At 43.2% G+C, this 25,151-nt stretch overlaps 2 protein-coding genes across 5 annotated transcripts; one reads left to right on the forward strand and one right to left on the reverse strand.

Moving 5' to 3' along the window:
- Positions 1-30: 30 nt before the first annotated feature.
- LOC117795014 (zinc finger protein 397) lies at positions 31-8,544 on the forward strand. Of its 2 annotated transcripts, none has more exons than XM_034643161.1 (4): positions 31-299; positions 1,103-1,591; positions 1,859-1,982; positions 4,927-8,544. In XM_034643161.1, exons 2-4 carry the CDS (start codon positions 1,175-1,177, stop codon positions 5,973-5,975), a joined length of 1,590 nt encoding a protein of 529 aa, XP_034499052.1. In that variant the 5' UTR covers positions 31-299; positions 1,103-1,174; the 3' UTR covers positions 5,976-8,544. The 2 variants fall into 2 exon arrangements, with proteins under 2 accessions (XP_034499052.1, XP_034499053.1); XM_034643162.1 differs by having other exon boundaries at positions 31-295; positions 1,099-1,591.
- A 216-nt stretch (positions 8,545-8,760) lies between these two features.
- Positions 8,761-22,800, reverse strand: ZSCAN30 (zinc finger and SCAN domain containing 30). 3 transcript variants are annotated; one of them, XM_034643164.1, is made up of 4 exons: positions 22,436-22,800; positions 15,968-16,493; positions 15,549-15,687; positions 8,761-12,704 (listed from the first exon to the last, which is right to left on the reverse strand). In XM_034643164.1, exons 2-4 carry the CDS (start codon positions 16,373-16,375, stop codon positions 11,773-11,775), a joined length of 1,479 nt encoding a protein of 492 aa, XP_034499055.1. In that variant the 5' UTR covers positions 16,376-16,493; positions 22,436-22,800; the 3' UTR covers positions 8,761-11,772. The 3 variants fall into 3 exon arrangements, with proteins under 3 accessions (XP_034499055.1, XP_011221178.1, XP_034499054.1); XM_011222876.3 differs by having other exon boundaries at positions 15,968-16,478; positions 22,436-22,799; XM_034643163.1 differs by lacking the exon at positions 22,436-22,800 and adding an exon at positions 17,309-17,353 and having other exon boundaries at positions 15,968-17,225.
- Positions 22,801-25,151: the final 2,351 nt, after the last annotated feature.

Below are 25,151 nucleotides of genomic sequence, written 5' to 3' on the forward strand. Positions count from 1 at the left end.
GGGCATACCCTCCTGTCGATATTCACCCATCTTAGAATCAGGTCGTATGGGTTCTATATCACAAAATTTAAAACATAATGATTTGTTGCCGTATTTCCCTCTAAAAAATGTTTTACTCTCTATATTTTAAGCTTGAGAACTGAGATTGACCTTTTTGGTGCTTTTGTGTCTCTATGATAATGGACAGCACACAGTAAGCATTTAACAAACACTTCTTGGTTAATTCCTCTGTAGATTCATTTCTCACAAGCAAAAACCTTTGTATTCTTATGCCTGGCTCACGACAGAGCCCATGGTAAGTGCCTCAGTGTTTGTTGAAGAAATGCATTGAAAACTAAATTTGATCAAATGGCAATTATAAGAAAAGTGTTTTTATTTAAATCAACTCATATTTAACATGAAGTTTTAAAAATGTTACTCCTGCAAATGAAAGTCAACATTATTTGCCATACATAGAAGGTAACTAAAAATAAATTTTTATTTTTTGTTTATTTTTAAGATTTTATTTATTTATTTGGCAGAGAGAGCACAAGCAGGGGGAGCAGCAGAGGGAGAGGGAGAAGCAGGCTCTCCACTGAGCAAGGAGCCCGATGTGGGGCTCCATCCCTGGACCCTGAGATCATGACGTGAGCCGAAGGCAGACAGGCGCTAAAGCGACTGAGCCACCCAGGTGCCCCTAAAAATAAAAATTTAAAAGTCAGCATTATTAAATTCTAGCTACATCCTGTTACCCTTAAAAGTCTGAGGCTTATACTTTATTTAAAAGGGAGTTCTGCAAGTTTTACAGACAAGGACAGATTTTTCTCCTTGCTACCATTGGGACTGAAAGAATTGAACAGGAAATGTCTCGTTATGTGATTCATGGTAATATTGCATTCTTTTGCTTCTAAAATAATTTCTTATAGCATTAGTGGCAGAAGTTCTAAATGGGTGATAAATGGGGTGAGTGATCTTTAGTTTGTCACTTGATTATTTTAGTTATAGTCTCAAACGTGTTCCCTTTCAATATATTACTGGGATGACTAACGTTTATTATAAGTTCTTACAAGATTTTTTTCCCCCACTGCTATAAGTTAACAGTGCTTTTATATTTTTCAGGTAGGAAGAGATTACTCAAACTCTGAAATACAGCACCCAGTTGTAGTGAGCTTTTTGCTCAGCTATTTAGGCCCGAATGGCTGTGGAATCCAGAGCGGTTTCAACTTTGGGACCTCAGAATCCTCAGGATCAAGAGCTAATACTAGTGAAAGTAGAAGAAAGCCTTTCCTGGGGTCAGAAATGTAAGCAGAGTGGGAGTACCAGATCGTGCCAAGAATTGTTCCGCCAGCAATTCAGAAAGTTTTGCTACCAGGAGACACCTGGACCCCGGGAAGCTCTGGGCCGACTCCAGGAGCTTTGCTATCAGTGGCTTATGCCAGAGTTGCACACAAAGGAGCAGATCCTGGAACTGCTGGTGCTGGAGCAGTTTCTGAGCATCCTGCCTGAGGAGCTGCAGATCTGGGTTCAGCAACATAGTCCAAAAAGCGGCGAGGAAGCTGTGACCCTGTTGGAGGATTTGGAGAGGGAATTTGATGATCCAGGGCAGCAGCAGGTGGGAACAGGGAGTTGTGATATGTTGTGGGAAGAGAAATTTACAGACTGGAGCATGTGGTATCCTCCTAGCAATGGAATGGAAAATTGTCTATGCCATACCATACCCTGCAGTGACTACTATGGCTGTACCTATCTCTACCCTTAAATAGTTCTTTTTTCCCTGTTGCTCATCCCTGAGATGTCTTCGTTGCCCTCTTTGAAATTTTTACTAAGCATTTTCCCTAGGGAGTTTCTCACAAAGCTAACCATATTTTACTGATTTCAGGGACCAGCAGTGCCTTGGAAGGATTTGACAGGTCTTGGAACATCGCAAGAATTAACAAACATCCAGCTCCAGCCTTTAAAGACACAGCTGAAACCCTGGGAACCTTGCCTTTCCCCCAAAAGTGGTAAGAACATAGAAACTCATCTGGGAACTGTTATCAGGCCTCTGGTTTTGAAGACACAGAATTAATTGCATTTTACGAACATGCCGCATGTGAGCCTCACCTGTCTTACTCTAGACCGCAGGTACCCACTTTAGCAGCTTTGTATTCAGCAACTCTCATGAAGTGCAGTCAGCCCTTCCCGCTTCAGTTTCCCTGTCATTTCTTCATTTATTCCTTGATTATAGAACTTAATAGGGTGCTAACACGTGTCTGGTACTGTGGGAGGCACTGGGTCTCTACCTTCAAGGAACTTTGACATCTAGATGGGGTGGTGGACAAGCAAAAAGACAATGGCAATATAGCATAATGAATTACAGAATAAAAATAGGCCCTAGGTACTGTGAGGGCACATATGAACACACCTAACCCAACCTTAGAGATTCAAGGAGTACTTCTTGGAGGAGGAGACACCTAAACTAAGATTTGAACTATGAGTAAGGAGAAAACCAGGTAAACAGGTGGAAGGAAGTGTCCCATCCTAAAGGGAAAAAACTTTTTTCTGCTCACAGCACTTCTGACACTGGATGTGTGAGGTTTTCCCTCATCTTAAGCAACACTAATTCTGAGCCTGAATACCCAGCATTAGTGCAGACCCCACAGGTTAAGGTTTTGGTCCCACAAGACTGCCTCCCTTCCCACCCCCCACTTCAGATGCCAGTCGCATGTAAATGAATTCCCAGCTCACCCTCACTTCTGTCCAGTGTGGCTGCAAATTTGATATTCCTTGAGCACCTCCTCAGGTTTCAGAATTTGCTGTAATAGCTCACAGAATTCAGGGAAACACCTTGCTTATTCTTACCAATTTATAAAGGACACAAGTGTACAGCCAGATGAAGAGGTACATAGAGCAAGATCCAGAAGGGTCCTGATCACAGGAGCTTCTGTCCCTGAGAGTTAGAGGTTCACCACTGTTGTGGCACTTGGATGTATTCACTATCCCGGAAGCTCTCTGAACCCCTTTGTTTAAGGTTTTCATAGACGTTTCATCACGTAGACATGGTTGATAAATCATTGGCCGTTGGTGGTTAAATCTCCAGTCCCTTTCCCTGGAGGTCCAAATGTGGGGCTGAAAGTTCAACCTTCTAATCATGTAGTTGGTTCCTTTGGCAGTTAGCCCCTACCCTTCACCAAGTACCTCATTAGCATAAACTGAGGTACTGGTTGATAGGGGCTTATGAATGAATAACCAAAGACACTCCTCTCACCTCCGTCACTTAGGAAACTGCAAGGGCTTTAAAAGCTCTGTGCCAGGAACTGAGGATGAAGACCTAATATATATTTCCTATATTACAATAACACAAGCAAAGGCCACAAAGTCCTGAAGGTGAGAGAATACAACCCTTTCTGGGAATTGCAGGTAATTCGATTTAACTTGAATAGAGAATTCATAGGGGAAAGATGGTGAAACACAACCAGAGGAGAATGAGACCCAGGTTGTGAAAACTTGGAGGTCATCCTAATTAGTTTGAACAGTACAGGGGAGCACAGTTGAAAGGTTTTGGACAGGGGAGTAGTTGATTGGACTTCTGTTTTAGAACTTAGCTGCAGAGTGGAGGATGGATTTGAGGAACGCAGGAGTAGAGTCCTGTTAGAGACTGTTGTAATCTAAATGGCCACAGTGAATAAGTCAAGATGTATTCTGGTGAGAGATGGGGAAGATCAGAGCTGCCTCCTGTTCACCAGCATTTCAAATTGCATTGCCATAGCTGGTCATGATTAAAAGTGGAGAATGTGGGAAAGTTGTTGTGATGATACTTAGGTTTTTTAACAACTTGGTTAATAATGGTGCTATTCGTGTAAATGGGAAAATACAAGGAAAAAAATATATCTGATGATGTGTAGTCTGGGCCATCTTGGTGCTTGTGAGGTATTCACAAGTAATATCCCAATTAGCATTGGAGATGAGAGTCTAGAGCTTAATAAAATAGAATTGGGTATCTGGGGAGACGTTAGCTTATCACATAAGTAGTGACTGAAACTTAGGTGGTAGAGAGTTTGAAGATTGAGGATACAAGAGAGCCCAGAACAGAATCTGAAGGACCTTGTGTTTGAGTGATTGGCCTTGAATCTATGAAGGAAGAGCCCCAGAAATCAGGCTAATACAGCTGGAAGAGAAATGTCTCTGGAAAGAAGGTGTGGTCCTTAGTGTCAATGCTACAGAGAAGCGAACTGAATAAGATCCAGAAAGTATTTATTAGATTAAGCAGCTATGAAGTTGGTGACCTTGATGAGAGTAGCATGGTAGGGAGGAGGTGTGCAGGGAAGGCAGAAACCAGATTGCAGAACAGAGATGAGTACAGATAACTCTTCAAAAAGCTTTGCTCTGGGGGCGCCTGGGTGGCGCAGCCGTTGGGCGTCTGCCTTCGGCTGAGGGCGTGATCCCGGGGTCCTGGGATCGAGCCCCACATCGGGCTCCTCCGCTGGGAGCCTGCTTCTTCCTCTCCCACTCCCCTGCTGTGTTCCCTCTCTAGCTGGTTGTCTCTCTGTCACATAAATAAAAATAAAATCTTAAAAAAAAAAAATGCTTTGCTCTGAATGGAAGTGAGGTTGCAGGAAGGACAGGTATAGGCAAGGAGCTTGATTTGAAACAGATAAGAAATTTGGGCTTATTTAAATGTTGATGAACAGGAGTCAGCAGAGAAAGAAGGTGAAAATAATAGGAAAGGAATAGTAGCTAATTGATCAAGCTAAGTTTCAGAGGAAGCAGGAAAGAATAAACTTCAAATTGTAGATGTAGGCCTTTGTATTTAGAAAGGAGGAGGGGCCAGTGCGGTCACTTAAAGAAAGATATGTGTGGACCGCGCCCTCTTTTGTGGGTAGAAGCCTCTGTTTTCTCTCACATAGAAAGTGGGTACTGAGAGTGACTAGAGAAATAAACAGTGTATTTTTGCTCTTATCATTTCAGATTGTGAGAACAGCGAATCAGCGACCAAGAAGGACATTTCGGGAGAAAAATCACAAGGATGTCCCCAGGAACCTTCATCTGGAGGAGTTAGTGAACATGGCAGCAGTTTAGAGTGGCAACAAGAAAATGCTACAGGGGAGAAATTAAGAAGATCCCCTTCCCAAGGGGTCAGTTTTAGTCAAGTAATCTTCACACACAAATCTGTAGGAAAGAGAGTCCGTCATGAGCCTCAGAGCAGCTTAATTCTAAGTACAAACTCTATAACTTATCAGAAAGTTCCTACAGAAGAGAGACCTTATAGATGTGATGTATGTGGGCACAGCTTCAAACAGCATTCCTCTCTAACACAGCATCAGAGAATCCATACTGGAGAAAAGCCCTATAAGTGTAACCAGTGTGGGAAGGCTTTTAGTTTGAGGTCATACCTTATCATTCATCAGAGAATTCACAGTGGTGAGAAAGCATATGAATGTAGTGAATGTGGGAAAGCCTTCAATCAGAGCTCAGCCCTCATTAGACATCGCAAAATTCATACTGGGGAGAAAGCTTGTAAATGTAATGAATGTGGCAAAGCATTCAGTCAAAGTTCATATCTCATTATACATCAAAGAATTCACACCGGCGAGAAACCCTATGAGTGTAATGAGTGTGGGAAAACCTTTAGCCAAAGCTCAAAGCTTATTAGACACCAGCGAATTCATACGGGAGAGAGACCTTATGAATGTAATGAATGTGGAAAAGCTTTCAGGCAGAGTTCAGAGCTGATAACCCATCAGAGAATACATAGTGGAGAGAAACCCTATGAATGTAATGAGTGTGGAAAAGCTTTCAGTTTGAGCTCAAACCTCATCAGACATCAGAGAATTCATAGTGGAGAGGAACCTTACCAGTGTAATGAATGTGGCAAAACCTTCAAAAGGAGCTCAGCCCTTGTTCAGCATCAGAGAATCCATTCTGGGGATGAAGCTTACATATGTAATGAATGTGGGAAGGCTTTCAGGCACAGATCAGTCCTCATGCGCCATCAGAGAGTCCACACTGTAAAATAACTTGTGAATACAATGAATGTTGTAAATACTTTGGTCAGATTTTTATCTTTGTCAGTTGAAAGGGTTTACTTTGGAACAAGACTCCAGGCTGGTAAACTACCAGGTCTGGAGTCATTCTGACTTAACTAAGCAGCCATTCCCAATACTACTGCAGATTGTCCCTTGAAAGCTTTTCCTAGGACTAATCAGAACAGCAGATGGAAGAATCACTACTTCCAGCTTTTCTCTTACCATTAGGAATACTCAGGAAATAAGAAAAATGGAAATATAACTTTGAAACCTCATTTTCCATGAGAACGTCTGAAGAGGGTTCATTCAGCAACCCGGGTTGTCACTGCATCTGATTGTCCACATACCAGGTTTGGGATATGGTGTGGACAGTATGAGGGACATTTTGTCTCAGGAATACAAAATTTTACTAGCCAATTATGAACAGTTAGTGACAGGGCAGCAAGACTGATGGGGAAACAGTTCATCAATGATGTGTTGAGCCCAGGGCAGTTCAGAACTGAGGTAGTGGAAAGAAAGAATACAAATTAATTTATCCGACAGCTATTTTTGAGGGCCTATGTTGTGCCAGGCACTAGCAATACAATGAGAAATAAGACCATCTCTACAGTTGGATGGGCAAGGCAAACTGGCATATGGTATGATCAGGGCTCTGTGACATTAAGGAGGACCTGACCCAACCTTGGATCAAGGAAAGTTTGTGAAAAAAATGAACTCAGGGGTGACCAGGAGTTGGCCAGGGAAGTAGGCAGGCAGGGGAACAATATTCCCAGTAGGGGGAACAATAGACAAAGGTCAGGAAGAATGTCTGGCACATCTGAGAAATTAAAAGGCCATTTTGTGTGGAGTGTTCCTGTTGAGTTCCTTTTGAAGTGGAGTCATGTCTGTAAGAGAAGCATGGATGTAGCCGAATAGGAGCCAGCAGAGAAGCTTCTGTTAGACAAAGCCTGGAGTTCTTGGACCACAGAGTAGAGCAGAGCTTTGTCTTGGTCTGGTATGAACCGGGGGAAAGGGTTAATAGCTAGTTTCCTTGCCTATAGGCTCAGCTAGACCTTGTGTGTGTTTGGGGGAGGTGGGGTGGTTAGAAAGAGCCCAGCTTAGCAGTTAAGCACCTGTTAGAGTTCTAAATCTTCCCTTTCCTAAACAGGACTCCTTTGGTTCTTAAGCCTATCAGAGCTGCTATCTGCTTCCTGCTTGCTCGCAAGGCTCTGGGTCAGAAGCTGCTATGGCTACCACATTTGTTTCTGGGGCTGGACCCCCACAGTTCTAGCACACTCCCTTGGGCTCAGGTGCTAAAAAATATTTATCATTCACTGGGTCTGTGACTTATTCTCCAGGCACCTCACATGTGTTCAGTTTTGCCTTTTATCAGCAGTATTTCAGTCTTGTGAATTTTAGTTAAAGACAATGCTAAAGGGAAGGGGCAACAAAAAGTAACAGTCCTGCTCCATCGAGAGACCACCCTCTTCTGAGGGACCCAGCCCAAAAAGTATCCCTAGACTGGTGCTTCTCAGTGCAATGCAGGAAGGGATATAGGTTAGTCAGCAACAGGAAAACCTGTTATTCAAAAATACCTAACAGGTCAAAGTTCTAAAATCTTGCCAAAAATAGAAATCTATGGGAATCTAGAATCCTGAGCTGAGGAAAAGAGTTTTCATGAGGAAAAGTAGATAATGCTCTTTGTTGGGACACACACAGATAAGCAGATACTAACCAGTAAGAAGGGCAGGTGGGCTAAATCCCGGTGCTTGGAGAGCTAACGTGAGAAAAGAAAGGGATAGGATAACAAAGTAACATGATAAGAGCTATTCATATTTACCTCTTCTGTTTCCTCTCCCAAGATAAAGACTCAAAAGGGTAGGACAGTTGTTAAAGAGGAATTGATACAACATATATTACAAAAGGGAGAGATTCTTTATAGAAAGTTATTAACATATATGAATAAGAAACAATAGGTACTTTGCTGAGGGCTTTGTATATATTTGTTGTTTCTCTGACAGCGCATATTTTGCTGATGAGGAAATGAAGGCTTAAGATCATGACATAGTCAATATCATGGCTAAGAAGTGATGAGGTCAGACTTTGAACCCAGGCAATAAGAAAACAAAACCCTTCGGTGGAGCCACTTCTCTATAGCATCTCCCCATGAAAAAGTCCCAGTAGAAAAAATTGTACTTAAGTCACAAAAGAACAAATGCCAATGGGTGACAGCCTTCTAGAATTAAAAATGTGAGAGTTCAGATGGCACTTTTTTCCCCCTCATAAAACAAAGATTCAGGGAAATTGGGACTCCAATGCTGCTGGTGAGCTGTGAATACGTAGGATCTCTGGCAGTCAATACCAGAAGCCTTAAGCATTGCCTTTTGACTTTAAAAATTCTACCTGGAAATGTATGCTTCAGAAAACATCATGAATGTATACGAAGTCTTAAACGCTGTTAAAAAAGTGATGTTGGTTGATGTCAAAGAAATGACAGCATATCTTAAGTAAAAATAGAACATGTATAATATGACTCCATGTAAAAATATATTTATGCATTAAAAATCCTGGAAATACATAATCTCAGAGTGCTACACTGGCTGTCTCTGGGTGATAAAATTATAGGTGATTTAATTTTTTCTTGTGATTTACGGTCTTCCAAACTTTCTTCCAATAAATACTTCTAATCTTAGAGAAAAGGTTAAAAGGAATGAGCGCCCAGGATAGTCAAGAAATAGTAAGAAAAACATGCTTTCTGTAGCNGATTTAATTTTTTCTTGTGATTTACGGTCTTCCAAACTTTCTTCCAATAAATACTTCTAATCTTAGAGAAAAAAGGTTAAAAGGAATGAGCGCCCAGGATAGTCAAGAAATAGTAAGAAAAACATGCTTTCTGTAGCATCTCTTGTCTTCCCAAGTCCTTGGAGGTTATCTAACTTGTTAACTCTGACCCATGACTTCCTCATTGTTAAGTGACAGTAGCAAATACGAGTTATTTGTATGAAGAATATCTGTAGTTGAGGAAAGCAATAACCTTGAAGTAGAGAGCCCTTTGTTCATATTAGTGCTTTTCCATGAATTCTACAGCCATGAGCAAGTCACCTCACAACTCAACCCTCAGTTTAAAGGAGCTGAAGTAGATGACATTATAAAGCTTCAACATTCTATGGGTTTATGAAAGAGAGCAGGCACCATATAAGATAGATGTCAAAGGTGATTTTAAAAGATGTGCAATTTAGGCAGGGTGCTTAATATCACTTTCCTACCTCTCTGCTCCCTCCTCATTTCCATAGACTGCAATTAACTGTCCATCTGGAGATTGGAAATTTAAGCAAATCTGACCACAGTATCTCCAAGCTCCCCTGTGAAATCCTTTTCTTCTCTTGCCCCATTAAATGAATCCTTCAAGCCAATCAGAATATTTCCCATGCAGAAGAAACTGACCTGGAGAGCACTTGGGCAGACCCCATTGATACCCACCCGCACCCTGCTTTCTGATGGGTCAGAACCAGACATTGCTAGTCAGTAACTTTATCATCTGCAGCTGTCTTGGCTGGTGCAAATGACCACAACTCTAAAGCGTCTTGGGGTTTTTCTGCACGTGTTTCTATTGAGGACTGGCTGAGAGAGGAGGGGAAGTCCATGGCAGTCTGAGGCCCTTGCTCCTGAAGCAGGGGAAGCCTCCTGATTCTGGTGGACACAATGTTTATGTATTTACAGAGGCTACTTGTTCTCCTTCCCATGGTTTCTCAACCAGCTGCCCCTAAATTTTGTGACTTCACCTGGTGAACTGCAGCGCAAGGGACTAGCTACATTTCCAGACACCTGGACCAGGAAATAAAAGCCAAGCACACCAATTCCCTGAATTCCTGCCACAATTCCCTCCCCGCTTCTCCCAGCACACCTCCACTTATGTTACTAGGCTCTATTCCTGAACAAATCATTTCAAAGCAAAACTTAGATTCAAATTTTATTACATCTTGTATTACATTCTAATACTAAACAGTTTAAGTATATACTCAAAGTATAAATGTTAAAATCAGTTACTAAAAATGATTTACCAAACAGGATTTTTACCAAAAAATACTAGGGTTGGGTAAAGAAAAAAATAATAGAACTGTAAAATATTAACAATGTTTTTGTAGGTGGTAGGATTGAGGGTGATTTCTACTTTCTCATTTTCTATATTACCAACATTTACAATTAATTCACAACCTGGAAAAAAAACCTATTAAATAAAATTAAAAACATGAAATCCTCAGATTGTCACCTAAAGGAAAAGGCAACTTCACCCATTTCAAGGGTCTCTCCAGACTTCTGATTGACTTCACTCAATGAAAATCCCCCAACCTGTGGACACAAAGACCCCCCGCCCCCCGCCGCCCAACTTCACCTCCCCTATTACCCACAACAGCTTTGATCACCAAGTCTTCAAAAGAGACAGTATCCAGAACGGAAATCAGGATATCTTAGAAGAGAAATCAAACCTTCTCTTACATATGAATTGCCTTCAACAATTAATGGTGGGTTAATTAAAACTGCCAAAATGAAAATTAGCAGAGAAGTAGAATTTATTGCCTTCAAGTAGCTTAGTAAGCCTTAGTATGCCTTCATGTAGCTTCGAGCCTGATGATAAAGGGAGGGGACAGGAAATGAGGAATAGTGGATCCTGGGAAGGCAGATCTCCCACTCCTATGCTCCTGTCAGCTTCCCATTTCCTGAGCCCTAGGGTTATGGGACACCAACACTGTCCCTTAGCCCCCAATATGTTTTCTTTCCTTGGTGTACCTACATGCCTTTTTCCATACAACGCACAAAAGTCTACCATCACACTAATCATCCTGAGTGCCTCAAGGTCTCTTAGGTAACTCTGGGTCTGGGATAGGCTACCCAACTCACTGATTATAAGCAGGAAGAGGGGAACCAACACGTGTTCTGGCTTCTGAACCAGGGTCTACGTGAACAAATTCCTGCTGGAGGAGTCCTCATAAAGAGACATCTCTAGATCCTCTCTCCATGCCTTTTTATGTGCTATAACCTCTGTCTATAATGTTCTCTTCCCTCTTGCCTTGACCTGGCTTATACCCACCCTTTATTCCCCAACAGAGATTTCATCACATCCAGGAAGCCTGTAGTGACTTGTAGACCATATTTGGCGCCCCTGCCATGTATTTTGACAGAATCCTAGATTATTCTACCAAAGCACTTATCACACTTTACTGTAATTACCTGCTTAATAAAATATATATAACATATATATATATATATATATATATATATATATCCCATTAGCACTTAACTCTGGGAGGGCAGTGGCTATGTCTGCCCTGACGGCTGGCACATAGCAGGTGCACAATAAACAGACCTCAATGACCTCAGGAAGCTCAGGGCTGAGAAGAGAACTGGCAAGGGGGCAGAATGAGCTATAAACTGATCCAGGGCATAATTCAACACTTCACACCCTCATAATTGAACACTTCAGAGACCCGAGTGACGCTCAGCATATGCCTCCAACTGCCAAATGCACACTGTTCTTGCTAGACAGAGACCCTTGCCATTGGAGGCACCACCTTTCAGTCCATCTTATAAGGAGCTCTTGCAGGATCTTTTCCCCAAACCTGGCTTTACTGTGAAGATGCCCATTCAAGACATCAACATCCATCTTTGTGTGGATCTCCTTGTACAGCAAGTACTGACTTAGACTGGAAGAACAGAAACGCTGCTCTTGGGAAACTTCTCACTTCAGTGGGAATCTCACCCTCAAAGTGAATCCCTGGTGTTACACAATTGTACAATCCTTACCCAAGAGTTAAACTCTGGTGTGAGTTCTCTGGTGCTGCATAAGGCCTGACCTGTGCCTAAATGTTTTCCTACATTCGCTACATTCATAAGGCTTCTCCCCAGTGTGGATTCTCTGGTGCTGCGTGAGGGCTGAGCTCTGATTGAAGGATTTTCCACATTCATTACATTCATAAGGTTTTTCTCCAGTGTGAATTCTTTGATGTTCAATAAGGACAGAACTTCTGCCAAAAGCCTTACCACATTCAGTACACTCATAGCCTTTGTCTCCAGTATGAATTTTCTTGTGCTGAATGAGGGCTGAGCTCCGGCTGAAGGCTTTCCCACATTCACCACATTCATACGGTTTCTCTCCGGTGTGAATTCTCCGATGTCTAATGAGCTCTGAGCTGCCCCTGAAAGCTTTTCCACATTCACAACATTCATAGGGTTTTTCACCACTATGAATCCTCTGATGTCTAACAAGGTCTGAGCTCAAACTAAAAGCTTTGCCACACTCTTTACATGCATAAGGCCTCTCTCCAGTGTGAATTCTCTGATGTCTAATCAGCTTTGAGCTCTGGCAAAAGGCTTTCCCACAGTCCAAGCACTCATAGACCTTTCCTCCAGCATGAACTCTCTGTCGTGTCAAGACATTTGAGTTCACACTGACAGTCCTTTCACTCTTGTTACATTCAAGGACACACTCTTCAGTGGAGATTTTCTTGTTGAAGGTTGCCAGACTAAGATGTCTTTCCTGGGAAGGGAGTGGACTTATTTTGCTCCTTGCAGCAGTTTCTTTTGGCTTCTCAAAGTTGTCCAGACCTCCCAAAGCTTCTTCAACTATCTGTCCTGAAGGAGTTTTCCCAGGGAGTCTTCCTGGAGATATCATGGCTGCTGATGCTACACATTCAATAATTCCTTGCTTTGCTGTTAATACCCTGTCAGCTGCCAGCTTGCCATCTAAAAATGTGAATAGAAATACTAGTGTCATTCGATCCCCATGTTGGAAGAAAGGAATCTATTATAATAGAAATTGAAAGTTACCCAAATGAAATAGGTATTCACCTATTAGGAGGAAAACTCTTAAGAACTAGCTTCCCAGGGCACCTGGGTGTCTCAGTCAGTTAGAGTCTGCCTTCGGCTCAGGTCATGATCCTGGGGTCCTGGGATCAAACCCCACATCGGGCTCTCTGCTCAGTGGGGAGCCTACTTCTCCCTCTCCTCCCTACTCTTGCTTTGTGTGGCTATTTCTGTCTCTCTCAAATAAATACATAAAATCTTGAGAAAAAAAAAAAGAACCAGCTTCCCAATCCAGAATTTAGAGAAGTAGCCTTGGGTGGTGAGAGGTGGCACCCTCAGAGAGTAAGAGAGACACAGAATGAGAGTCAGCACTGGAGCAGAGGGATGGTGAGCAGGGAAAGACATTAGTTAGAGAAGATGGTGATAAATAGAAGCAGCAGTGAGACCAGGAAGCTAGGAGACAATCCTGGTTAGAGGAGAAGATGTGTGTTTTGGTAACAAGGGAAAGGAAAAGAGATGATAGGGAGTGTTCAGGAGAAAGAAAGTGGTCTAAGAAACCTGAGTAAGTGGTGCTCCTAGAAAAACAGGCGAGCAGAATATATGACTAGGGAATGCTTTCGGGGTTAAAATTGAGCAGAGGTACATAAGCAGGAACTAGCAGGCATTATGGCAATTGCAGGTTCTGGTAGGGTCTAAGTAGATCAAACAATTGTAAACAAATAGGATAAGACGCTCAGAGCATAAGAAAAGGAATATTGTGGTTTCCTGACTCATTCTGGGGTCAGGTGGGAGTCTTATATGTTCACTGACTTATCTGCAAATGGTCAAAGGCAGATGGAAACAAGAGGCACATGTGACCGCCTGAGTCAAACTTTCAGCTCGCACAACCAAGCCCCTCTCGTTTCTAGATTTCTGGCAACTCAGAAGGAGACTACTAGATGATGGCTGAGGAAACTTGAATTATTTTGAGGAGGAAAATCTGAAAAACTGTTCATTTACTTTCCTCTTCCCAGTAGTCCTCTAAACTTGATTGCATTTTACAGATCAGGAAACAAAGGCTCAGCGAGGTAATGTCAGCTTTGCAAGACTATAGGATTCATAATTGGAAAAGCCAGGATTCAAAGATGCTCAACATCAAGGCCTCCAGTTCTCCCCTAGATCCCCTAGCTGTTCAGGGACCTATGTGGTCTAAAAGCCTTTTAACTAGGGATGTGGCTTTAAACGCACATTAACAAACATGCTTTTAGTCTTAACGTTATGTGGATGATGCTACACTGCCTGCCCAGACCTGCTTTATGAATATGGTGCTTCCTTCCCCCAGCTGCTGTGAGTGTTGGCTCTTACTAACCACAGCAGCCCCCTTCTCTGGAGAGTTGCCCTGGCTGATGAGAACCATCTGGCCCAGGATGTTATTTACATCCTCACGGCCTCACCCCCAAACCCACTGCCTTAAGAAGGGACAACTCAGCAGTGCCATTATGCTGGAGAGGGCGGGGAGCGGGATTAAGAGATTAAGCCAAGGCTAGGTTTTACCCAAGACCACATCATGGCTTGATCTCTTCCCTTTCCAAACCCTGGTTCTCTCACTCCTTTACAGATTTCTCCTGAAGAGCACGCCCTCCTTTAAATCACATGCACCCAAATCTCCATGTCTCAGGCCCTTCCTCTGGCAAGACATACTGCTAGGCTAGTGAAGAACCTATGGGAAAATTACAGTCAAGGGTATAAAGCTGTAAAAATGACATGGTGACTCTTACAATCCTCGCAAGGTGGATCCCCCCAGTAATTTAAACCTCACAGCCTAGGTGAGAGATGTGAAATGCTCTACATTAATTCTTCAGAGGCAGGGCTAACTAAGACCCTTAAGACTGAGAAGAGATGAGCACAATGAGATTTATCAGTCCACAACAGTAATGTGCCACTGGGAGGAAACAAAAGCATATGGAGTACAACACGTAAGAGTTGGGGAATGAATCTGTCGTATATTTTAAATTAATCAGACCCTCACTAGAGGTTTGGATTTTTGGTGGGTTGTTTTTATTTTTATTTGAAGCATGTCCAGAAATATGTGCTAATGTGACCAGAGAGATGGGAGGCAGATGGAATCAGAGGCAGTGAGATGCTTAGTCCAGGAAGACGTGGTACTCTCTTACAGATTTGTGCCTTCCTTGGGGGCTCTGTCTCAGCCCTGAAGATTCCCTATGTGTGTTATTCCTGTCTTCTTTAGAGTTGTTTCTTTTTTTTTACCACTCAGTAATTAACCCCATGACAGTCCATAATTCTTAATATTGAACATCCCTGTTCAAGTTACTATGTAGTTTCTGTTACTGATACATAATTCATCTCCATCTTAGGTACTGCCTTGCCAGTGAACCATAATATTAAAAAAAAAAAAGCCGACCAGCATATTTGTCTTTGAATATTAGGGGTATTAAAGAATTNTATGTAGTTTCTGTTACTGATACATAATTCATCTCCATCTTAGGTACTGCCTTGCCAGTGAACCATAATATTTAAAAAAAAAACCGACCAGCATATTTGTCTTTGAATATTAGGGGTATTAAAGAATTTTATTATTAAAGACCTTAATTCTTAACCCAAAGTTAGAAATTATATTGGAATTTCAGATTCTAGGCACAGCCAATGGAAGATTTCAAGGCAGGGAGGGGGCCTTTCCACCATACTTAATAACAGCCACAAGTGACTGCCATTAAGAAAATGCACTATGCCGCAGCTGATATCCCTACCATCATCCTCAACCCCAAATGGACTGCAACTGCTCACCTTTCTCATGGGAAGTCTGGGACTCCTGAGTCTCACTCTTGCACTGGTTCTCCAAGGGCTGGAGCTGTATACTCAGAGACTTCAGTGCTCCTATGGATGTCATTTCCTTCCAGATCATTCCTTGGCCATGAGCTGTGTCCTAGGAGTAATCAAGTACCGGCACTATGATTCTGAGGATACAGAAGAAAAAAACCCTAGAACAACGAGGCAAGGCAGCTAGAGCCAGAAACTCATTCAGATGATTAGATAGAGAACAACAGGCCTAAAAGCCCTACTGTCTTGATCCCAGTGGACAAATGATAACCCAAAAGACAAAAATTTTATAACTCTCTTATAGCTTTGACATCAAGGCCACTCATAATGGCTTCCCCATTAACTTATAATAGGTAAAACAAGCAAACAAATCACCTACTTCTTACCTGTTGCCTTGGCTCATCAAGCTCTTTCTCCAGCTCCTCCAGCAGAGTGACGGCTTCCTCTCCATTCTCGGGCCGGTGCTCTCGCAGCCAGCCCTGCAGCTCCTCAGGCAGGATGGCCAGGAACTGCTCCAGCACCAGCAGCTCCAGGATCTGCTCCTTGGAGTTCACCTCCGGCCTCAGCCACTGGTAGCAAAGTTCCCGGAGCCGGCTCAGAGCCTCCCGGGGCCCAGCGGAATCAGAGTAGCCAAACTGCCTGAAACGCTGGCGGAAGTTCTCCAGGCTACAGGTGTTTCCCTGAAGGCCAAGGTCCTGCCCCCAAACATAATTCTCTTCTTCAACCTTCACAATTATAAGTCCTTCTTGTTCTTTTGGAGCATGGTAGGCCAGGCCTGTAGCTTTTCCTGACATTCTGGGCAGAGACCGTCTGAAAATGCTGCCCAGTTGAGTCAGGAAGGGAATGGAAGTCTGTGTCTAAGAGATTCCTTCTGAATCCTGATTCTTCAGGGGACTCCTGAGATGGACAATACTAATGTTACACAGGGGGGAAAAATGTGCTTAGAATAAAAATGCAGGTTTTCAAAGATCCATTGCCAGAGAGTATAGCACTGTAAAGAAAAGTGACTATGGGATGCCTGGGTGGCTCTCCCCTTAAGCGTCTGCCTTCTGCTCAGGTCATGATCCCAGCTTCCTGGGAATGTCCCTGCTCAGTAGGGAGCCTGCTTCTCCCTCTCCAGCTCCCACTTGCTTATGTTCCCTCTCTTGCTGTCTCTGTCAAATAAATAAATAAAATCTTTAAAAAAAACAAAAAAGACAGAGAAGTGACTAAAAGGGAGCTTTCATATACACAATACATTAATAGATGATACAGGATTTTTTCAAAATAGAAAATTTAAGAATCACCAAAATCAACTGAAACTTTAGAAATAATGTTAGGGTCAAAATCAGGGATAATACATAGTGCTTCTGGATCATGGAAAGCAGGAAAAACACTGTAGAATAATAATAATAATCACCATTTTATTGAGTACCTACTAGATGCCAACACTAGCTGGATATTTAACATAAGTTTTATATAATTTCCCTAATAATTCCAAAAGAACAATCATAATTATGCCTATTTCCAAATAAGGCTACTGAGAGGCATTAAGTTGACCAAAGATACACAACCTGTAAGCAGCAGAACCAGACTCTGCTACAAGAGTACTGAGTTCTATTATGCCATCGGGTCTCCCCCAAGGGAATTTGCACTTAATAACACCTACTANCAGACTCTGCTACAAGAGTACTGAGTTCTATTATGCCATCGGGTCTCCCCCAAGGGAATTTGCACTTAATAAACACCTACTACTGGGGCGCCTGGGTGGCTCAGTCGTTAAGCGTCTGCCTTCGGCTCAGGGTGTGATCCCGGTGTTCTGGGATGGAGCCCCGCATCAGGCTCCTCCACTGGAAGCCTGCTTCTTCCTCTCCCACTCCCCCTGCTTGTGTTCCCTCTCTCACTGGCTGTCTCTCTGTCAAATAAATAAATAAAATCTTTAAAAAATAAAATAAAATAAAATAAAATAAACACCTACTATGGGCTGGGCACTTTACAAATACTATTTTATTGGGGATTGACAATAATAATGAGGTAAGTATTATCATCCCCATTTTACTGATGAGGAAACTGAGATTTTTAAAAGTTAAGTAATTTACCCATGGCCCCAACCTGATAAATAGCAAAGTCAAGACATGAACCTAGAGTTGACCAATTCTAAAACACTTGTTTTTTATTACAGAATGGGTTAACCCAGGACGATCTTGGTTGATATTACATATTTTAAATTATGGTGAAAATGTTAGGAAAGTGTCATGAAGAATGGCCAGAGTGAATGTACAAAGAATTCTTGACTTTAAGTCACAGTACCAAGAAGAGAGGAATGAATTCCTTCATCCATTATTTCAACAAATACTTGATCTATGTGCTAGGCAGTACACTGAACAGGATTCTCAGATTTATAGGTCTGTCCTTAAAGACTCCTTAGAATGGGAAAGTAACAGGTAAACCAGCAAATGCAGGATAGAGGAAAGCAGGCAAGGTAGCACAGAGAAAAGCAACTAAGACCAGGAGAGCTGCCTGCCAGCGGAAAACATGTCAGCAGAGTATGATAAGAAATGAGCCAGGTGACGATGTAAAGGTCATTCAAGCAAAGACAACAAAAGATAGAAGACATGGCCCACTGAGGGAGCTGCAGGTGGTTTAGGGAGGACAGACTAGTGGTCGTCAACTCTGGCTCAGAATCAGCCATGGAGCATGGACCCCACAATAGACTTCCTGAGTCAGAACTCTGTGGGGGGAGACTTCAATAACTGCCCCAAATGCTTCTGATATGAAGCCATGTTTAAAAAATCAAAAACAAACAAACAAAAGGCCAGAGCCTGGGGAATTGTTCAAGAATAGTGAAAGNCATGGACCCCACAATAGACTTCCTGAGTCAGAACTCTGTGGGGGGAGACTTCAATAACTGCCCCAAATGCTTTTGATATGAAGCCATGTTTAAAAAATCAAAAACAAACAAACAAACAAAAGGCCAGAGCCTGGGGAATTGTTCAAGAATAGTGAAAGAGGAGGCACCTACAGTGGGACAGTAGGCCAAGGGTCTGAAAGATTGTATTGCAGTTTGCATTTGAGCCCCACAGCCATGGCAATGGCTGGAGGGTCTGTCTGCCCACTCAGGAAGGGGTATGGAGAAGAGACAGGAAGGGGTCTGTGGCAACAATTTGGGCGAGGAGGGCCTGAGCTATGGCTGCCAAAGATAAAGATGGGAGATTTGACAGGACTTAGGCACACACTCGATAAGGGTTTGGAAGAGGAGTCATAGACAGCTTTTCGCCTGGTGCTGGTGACTGAAACGACGGTGGTATCATTTCCTGAGTTATTTATGACAAAATTAGATCTGAGACACCTACACTACAGCATTTCCTGAACTGTTTTTGTCATACACACCAAAACACAGAGAAACTTGGGGATATTTTTCCTCTTAATTTTTTAGTATTTGAAAAATACTAAATACAGCTCTTTAGTTCTTGCTATGTGACAATTGGCATTTAAGAGATCCCATAATAAAGCAGCATCAGATCTAGGTATCACTGTGTATATAGCATTTACCAAGGGCTGCATCACATGGATATGTGTGCTTTACTCAGTGATCACTGGTTTATGTCATGGATCTTGCCCTTTAATTTCAATGTTTGTGATAACTAAATTTTTATTATAAATATTATGCCTCACCAACTTATCTTCCATGGGTATGTGGCTGAAGGGAAGTCTTTCATCGTAAACCATTGTCTTTCTTCTTCCATGTCCTTCACAGGCCTGCCCTCTTCTACATCAGAGTTCCACAGGTTAGCCCGTAAGTCCGGCACTGTCTTCACTGTCTCCCAGGCATCTCTACTCTGGACCTCTCATCTGAGCACCAGCCCTATTTACCCATGGGTCCTTACTCCCATAACGCCTCTTGAATTTCTCAGAAGGACCTCAAACAGCACATCCATGACCACTGATGATTCCTCCCACTCCAATTCTGCTCCTCTCCCAGTGGTACCCTCTTGGGAATTAGGAACATCCACCTGGCTGCACTTCTAGAAACCTGGACACATCTCTAACACCTCCTTCCTGTATTTAATGCAAATTAAGTCCTATTGATTTTATTGCCTGTCTCCAGAATGCCCTTCCCCATCTCGGCCACCACTATCTTCATCCCAGTAACCACGCTGTCACACTACAACAACACATAGTCTGCTCATACGGTAACCAGAGAGACCCCTTCAAATTGCAAATCTGACCCTCTTCCTCCGACCAATTTTTAAAAAGCAAATGCAGGAAAACAAAATCAAAGTCCTTAGCCAATCTCTTTGATTGTACTCATCTCATTTTACAGATGCCTGAGCTGCACCCCAGCCTGAGTCAGAACCTCTGGTTTTGTATTTATAAAACACTCTGCAAGTGATTCTGATATGCAGGCAGGGTTGGGTCAGTCAAGGAGTCATAAGAGACACAGTTAAAGAGAATTATGTTCCTTTCTGTCAGAGCACTGCTCTTGTTTTGTCAGTTTATATACTTTAGTGGGACTATTGAGTTAATACCTATCTTCTCCATGAATCAACTATAAGTTACATCAACATTTTTGCTCACCATTCTCTATCACCCAATCCAATGCACAGCACAGAGTAGGCGCCATACATATATGAATGAATACCACTACAGTGAAAAAACTGTACTAGTCAACACTGTCAAATGCCTCAAAGGACTGGAAGATGTTTCCATGGCACTTTTCATACTGCAGAAAAATGACTCAGCTCACAGGAGGAACACCGGCTTTGGAGTCGAATGACCCAACAGTTTGGAATCATAGTGCAGCCTACTATCTTAATAGCTGTGTGACAGGAGGGACCAACAAACCCTTTCTAAGATTCCATTTTCTCTCCTAAAAATGGAGTTAATAATACTTTCATTGCACTGTTATTATAGGAATTGGAAGTAACATAAGACATCCAGAGTAGTGCTTAGTGTATTAAGCATATCTTTTTATCCTGGTGTTTTGACATCTGGACCTTGCTTACACTGGAGGGACTGTCCTTCCCAGGGCTAGCAGATTCCTAGAGATAATAAACTCACCTACAAGTGTGCTTTTCATATGCAAACCATCTAACCCAGAGCCCATACCTTACCACCTCCTGCCCTGGGCTTTCACATCAAGGGCCACCATTCCCCTCCCCTCATCACCCAGGGCCAGATGCCAGAAAATTAGGGACAAGCCAGAGAGCTTACCTATGCCTCAGAGCCCACTGAAACTATTCAAACTAGCCAATCCTAAGCCTGTTGACCCTGCCTCACCCAGTCCTTCCCACAGAAACCACAGTAGAGGCTCCTGCCCACTTTCCCCTCACTGGCCTCCTGACTGATCCTGTAATGTTTGCCCCGTGACCATGTGGGGCATGGCATGCCTCCTCCTCTTGGAAACTAAGAGTAATAAACTATCTTTTGAATGGCAATCATCTCCTGATCTGTTGGCCTCACCATACCTAATAATAAAACTCATATTTTAAAACACTTGGCCCAGAACAGATTCTCAATGCACGGTAGATATGGCGCAAGGGAAAGGCAAATTCCACGTCACAAGGCATGGGTTATAGAATAGGCTTTATTGGGGAAACTAACCAGCTAGGGGTCAGTAAAATGAGCACAGGGCCTTCGATTCTTCCATCATTCCACAAAAGGGAATTCTGGAGAGAGGTGCTGCTGCTTCACGGAAGAGCTCCTTCTGCCTTCTTATAGTGTAAATTTGAGAAAGCAGCCTTGTCAGTGGGGGACAGAGGTCGACTGCTTGGAACCAGAATTGTGTTTATTAAGTGTCAGTGTTTCGGAGTTGTCCAGGGAACCCATGTGGAGGGCTGGAAGCCCTGAGCTTAGATATGGCCCTTCCCTCTGGGAGGTGAGAGCCTGGTCCCAGCTAGCTCTTAGTCCAAACAACCCAAGAACCTCCAGGGCACTTTTGGACAAAACTGCTTGCTGCAGTATGGCTGTTATTACAATGTCTTTGCATTGTTTTCTTCCTTGATTGTAACAGAAAACTCTATTTGAGCTTTTATTGTACAATCAAGCACCATCTACCTGTTCATTTCATCTTCACACCACTTTATGATCTAGGTTCTACTGTTCTCCTGAACAGAAACTGAGAAGTTACATAATTTGTCTCAGGTCCCATGGTTTGGAAGTGATGTAGTCTGTTCTCAAACAAAATGGTCTGACTCCAGAGTCCATGCTCTTAGATATATGTACTCTGCTGAACTGCCTTCCCCACCTACTAATGGCACTTTCAAGGAGGTCCTGTGTTTTTCCACACATTTCTTTAACAATACTTACGGAATGCCTACTTTGTGCAGGCACTGCGCTAGGCACTGAGCAAAGACTTACAAACAAAGGCAGTGTCTTTGCCATTACAGAACTAAAAATTTAGTAGGGAGGCAGTCGTTAAATAGAAAAGACACGTAATTAACTTAGTCGCGATAAGAACTACAAAGGGGAAAGGAGAAAGAGCTATGAGGGTCGAACCTAGACTGGGGAAGTCAAGGCGGACAGCCGAGACCTGACTCAGGAGCGAGCTCCGGCCACAGGAGAAGCGGGAGGAAAGACTGCCTCAGTTCATCTGGACTCCTCGGCCTGAGGCCTGGCACACAGGAGGCGCCGGGTAAGTGCTTGCGAAGTAAAAGGACGCTAGGGCGGTGGATGAGCAGGCAAACAGACAAATGCATGAAGAAATGGACCGACTGACGCATGGGCGGGCGGAAGCGTCGAGGAGGGGCGGCCACCTGGTAGCAGGCTCTGCCTGTGGCAGGGGCAGGCTGAGGCAAAGCGGCGGGGACGGCTTAGGCCGGACGGGGGCGGTTTGGGAAGCACCCGGGGCCGCGCTGCCGGACCACCTCACTCACCCTTCGCTCGGCTTGCCGCCGCACCGACCCCAGGGAGCGAGCAGAACGGCCTCGGGCCGCGCGCGCCGGAAATGCGGGCGCGCGCACGCGCCCCTCTAGAAAGCCTGGAGGACTGCAGCTCTGTGGCAGGAGGGGGCGCGGAGGCCTGGGAGGAGGGGTGCGAAGCTGGGGGGAGTGTGTCTCCGGGTGGAACCTGGTGGGAACCGCCCCGATTCAAAATGGTTGACAGGCGACAGAAAGAGGAAAAAAAGAAATAGAGAGCGCGCGCCTGGTCTAACTCCAAGGAGATAAAAATAGAACCCTCCCTCTGTGAATTTGGGGAAGAGAAGGACAAGACCACATTCGTACACCACAAACATGCTGTTTTCAGTGACAGTTCTAGAAGCTAACGGGGAGGAGTGCGTGGAGGTTGAAGGGAAGAGCCCAGACGAGGCTTGGAGAGGGTGCAAGGCGGAGGATCGACCCTGCCGTCGTGGGCAGGAGCATGGAGGGCCGAGATCAAGCAGGGCAGTCACAATAATTTTCTCTCGTAGAAGGCGCTACTCAAGCTGAGTCTTGCCCAACCACGAAAACGTTGACCTAGAAGAGTGGCCTGAGGGAGAGCACCCCAGTGGGAAGTTCAGGGCATGCTGGGGAATTAGCCCAGCATCTTGGCTGGCTGGAACCTAGACAGGGATGCGGTGGGGTTGGGTTTGGAGAGTTTCGAATGACAGGCTCGGGAATTAGAAATGCCTTTAGTAATCAGTGCAGGCCACTTACATGTGACATGGCAAGAATTGTACTTCGGGGCGGTATCTGGCATACTGTGTAGAGGGCATTAAAGGGCAAAACATAAGAAAAAGAGGACAGGCATTTAGAAACGTGAACTTAGTAGGATTTGGTAGTTATCTGAAAATATGATTGAAGATGGAGAAGGGCATGACATTGCCAAAGGAGATCTTACGGAAAATAAACAGGAAATTATAAAATACCAATGCCTGGGGGCGGGAAGAGCAAGAACAGATAGAAAAGAGAAGCTTCTTGGAGGATGAGGAAAGCCCAGATAGTTCAATCATAAAAGCCAAGAGAGTGTTTCAGGAGAGAGAACAGGTGACCGACGGATGAGGCAGAGAACTGAAGGAGAGGAGAGCTAAGGTGATCTGGGATTAAGGGGAGTGGTAGACGAAGGGCTTGAGAGATGTTACCTGTGGAATGTACTTGCCACAGGTTAAGAAGTGTAAGATAAGACACTGAAAACATGATTATTCCTTTCGAGAAATGTGATCGTGCAAGAAGGAAAAACCGGACACTTGGTTGGACTAGGCAACAGGACTGAAAGGTGTTTGTTTTTTATTTTTTATTTTTTTTAAGATTTTATTTATTTATTCGACAGAGACAGCCAGCAAGAGAAGGTACACAGGCAGGGGGAGTGGGAGAGGAAGAAGCAGGCTCATAGCGGAGGAGCCTGATGTGGGGCTCGATCCCATAACGCTGGTATCACGCCCTGAGCCGAAGGCAGACGCCTAACCACTGTGCCACCCAGGCGCCCCAAGGTGTTTGTTTTATAAAGATACCAGACACCTAATTATATTTGTAGGGGAAAAAAAGGGTAAAATGTGAGTAGGAAGAAAAATTTAAGATAGACGAAAAGAGGAATACACAGCTGATGGGGAGAGAATGAGACAGGATAGGTAGGTGATGTTGTCTCAGAAAATAAAATGAAGCATTCTAATAAAAAATGGTGCATTTTGGTCTGTTTTGATGCTGTGAATGCAGAACAGACAAATAGTATTGGTTAGCAATGCTGATTTTACAAGTAAGTAAATGCACATACTATTTTTTGAATTTTCGCAAACTGAACATATTCATGTTACTACTGTTCTTCAGATGAAGAAACAGAACATTATCTGTCTTCAGAAGTCCCCCTTGTGCTCTCTTCAAGTCACCACCCTCCTCTAGCCTGAAAGATAGCCACTACAGTGACCTTTGAACATGATAGGTTGGTCTTCCCTCTTTTTGTACTGTATATAAATGGAATTCAATATGTACTCTTTTAAGTCTGGCTGAATTTAACATTGTGAAATCTGTTCATACTGTTTTGTGTAAATGTGCACTGTACATGATCATTTCTAATAATGTTACATTGTATGATTATACCAATATTCATTCATTCTGTTATTATAAACATTATTGAAACAGATATTTAAATCTCTAACCCCATTAATTTATTTTTGGATATTAAACCAACTTACTAGGATAAATTCCATTGAGTCGTGGTATATAATACTTTTTTTATATATCAATGAAGTTAATTTTTTTAAAGATTTTATCTATTTGAGAGAAAGAGAGCAAGCTTGCACACAAGCAGGGGGGAGGGGCAAAGTGAAAGGGAGAAGCAGGCTCCCCACTGAGTAGGGAGCCTGACTCAGGACGTGATCCCAGGACCCTGGGATCCTAACCTGAGCCAAAAGCAGATGCTTAACTGACTGAGCCACCCAGGCCCCCCTATATTAATTAATTTGCTAATATTTTATTGAGGATTTTGTATCTATATTGTTAAAGATATTGGTCTGTAGTTTTCTTTTCCTGTGATGTCTTCGTCTGCTTTGGTATCAAAGTAATTACTGGCCCTTCTATTTTCTGGGAAAGATTATGAAAGACTGCTATCCTTTAATTGTTCGACAGAATTTACTAGTGAAGCCATTTGGGCCTGTGCTTTTCTTTTTTTTTTTTTTTT

Source organism: Ailuropoda melanoleuca, chromosome 14 (assembly GCF_002007445.2).
Source record: "Ailuropoda melanoleuca isolate Jingjing chromosome 14, ASM200744v2, whole genome shotgun sequence".
Taxonomy (NCBI): domain Eukaryota; kingdom Metazoa; phylum Chordata; class Mammalia; order Carnivora; family Ursidae; genus Ailuropoda; species Ailuropoda melanoleuca.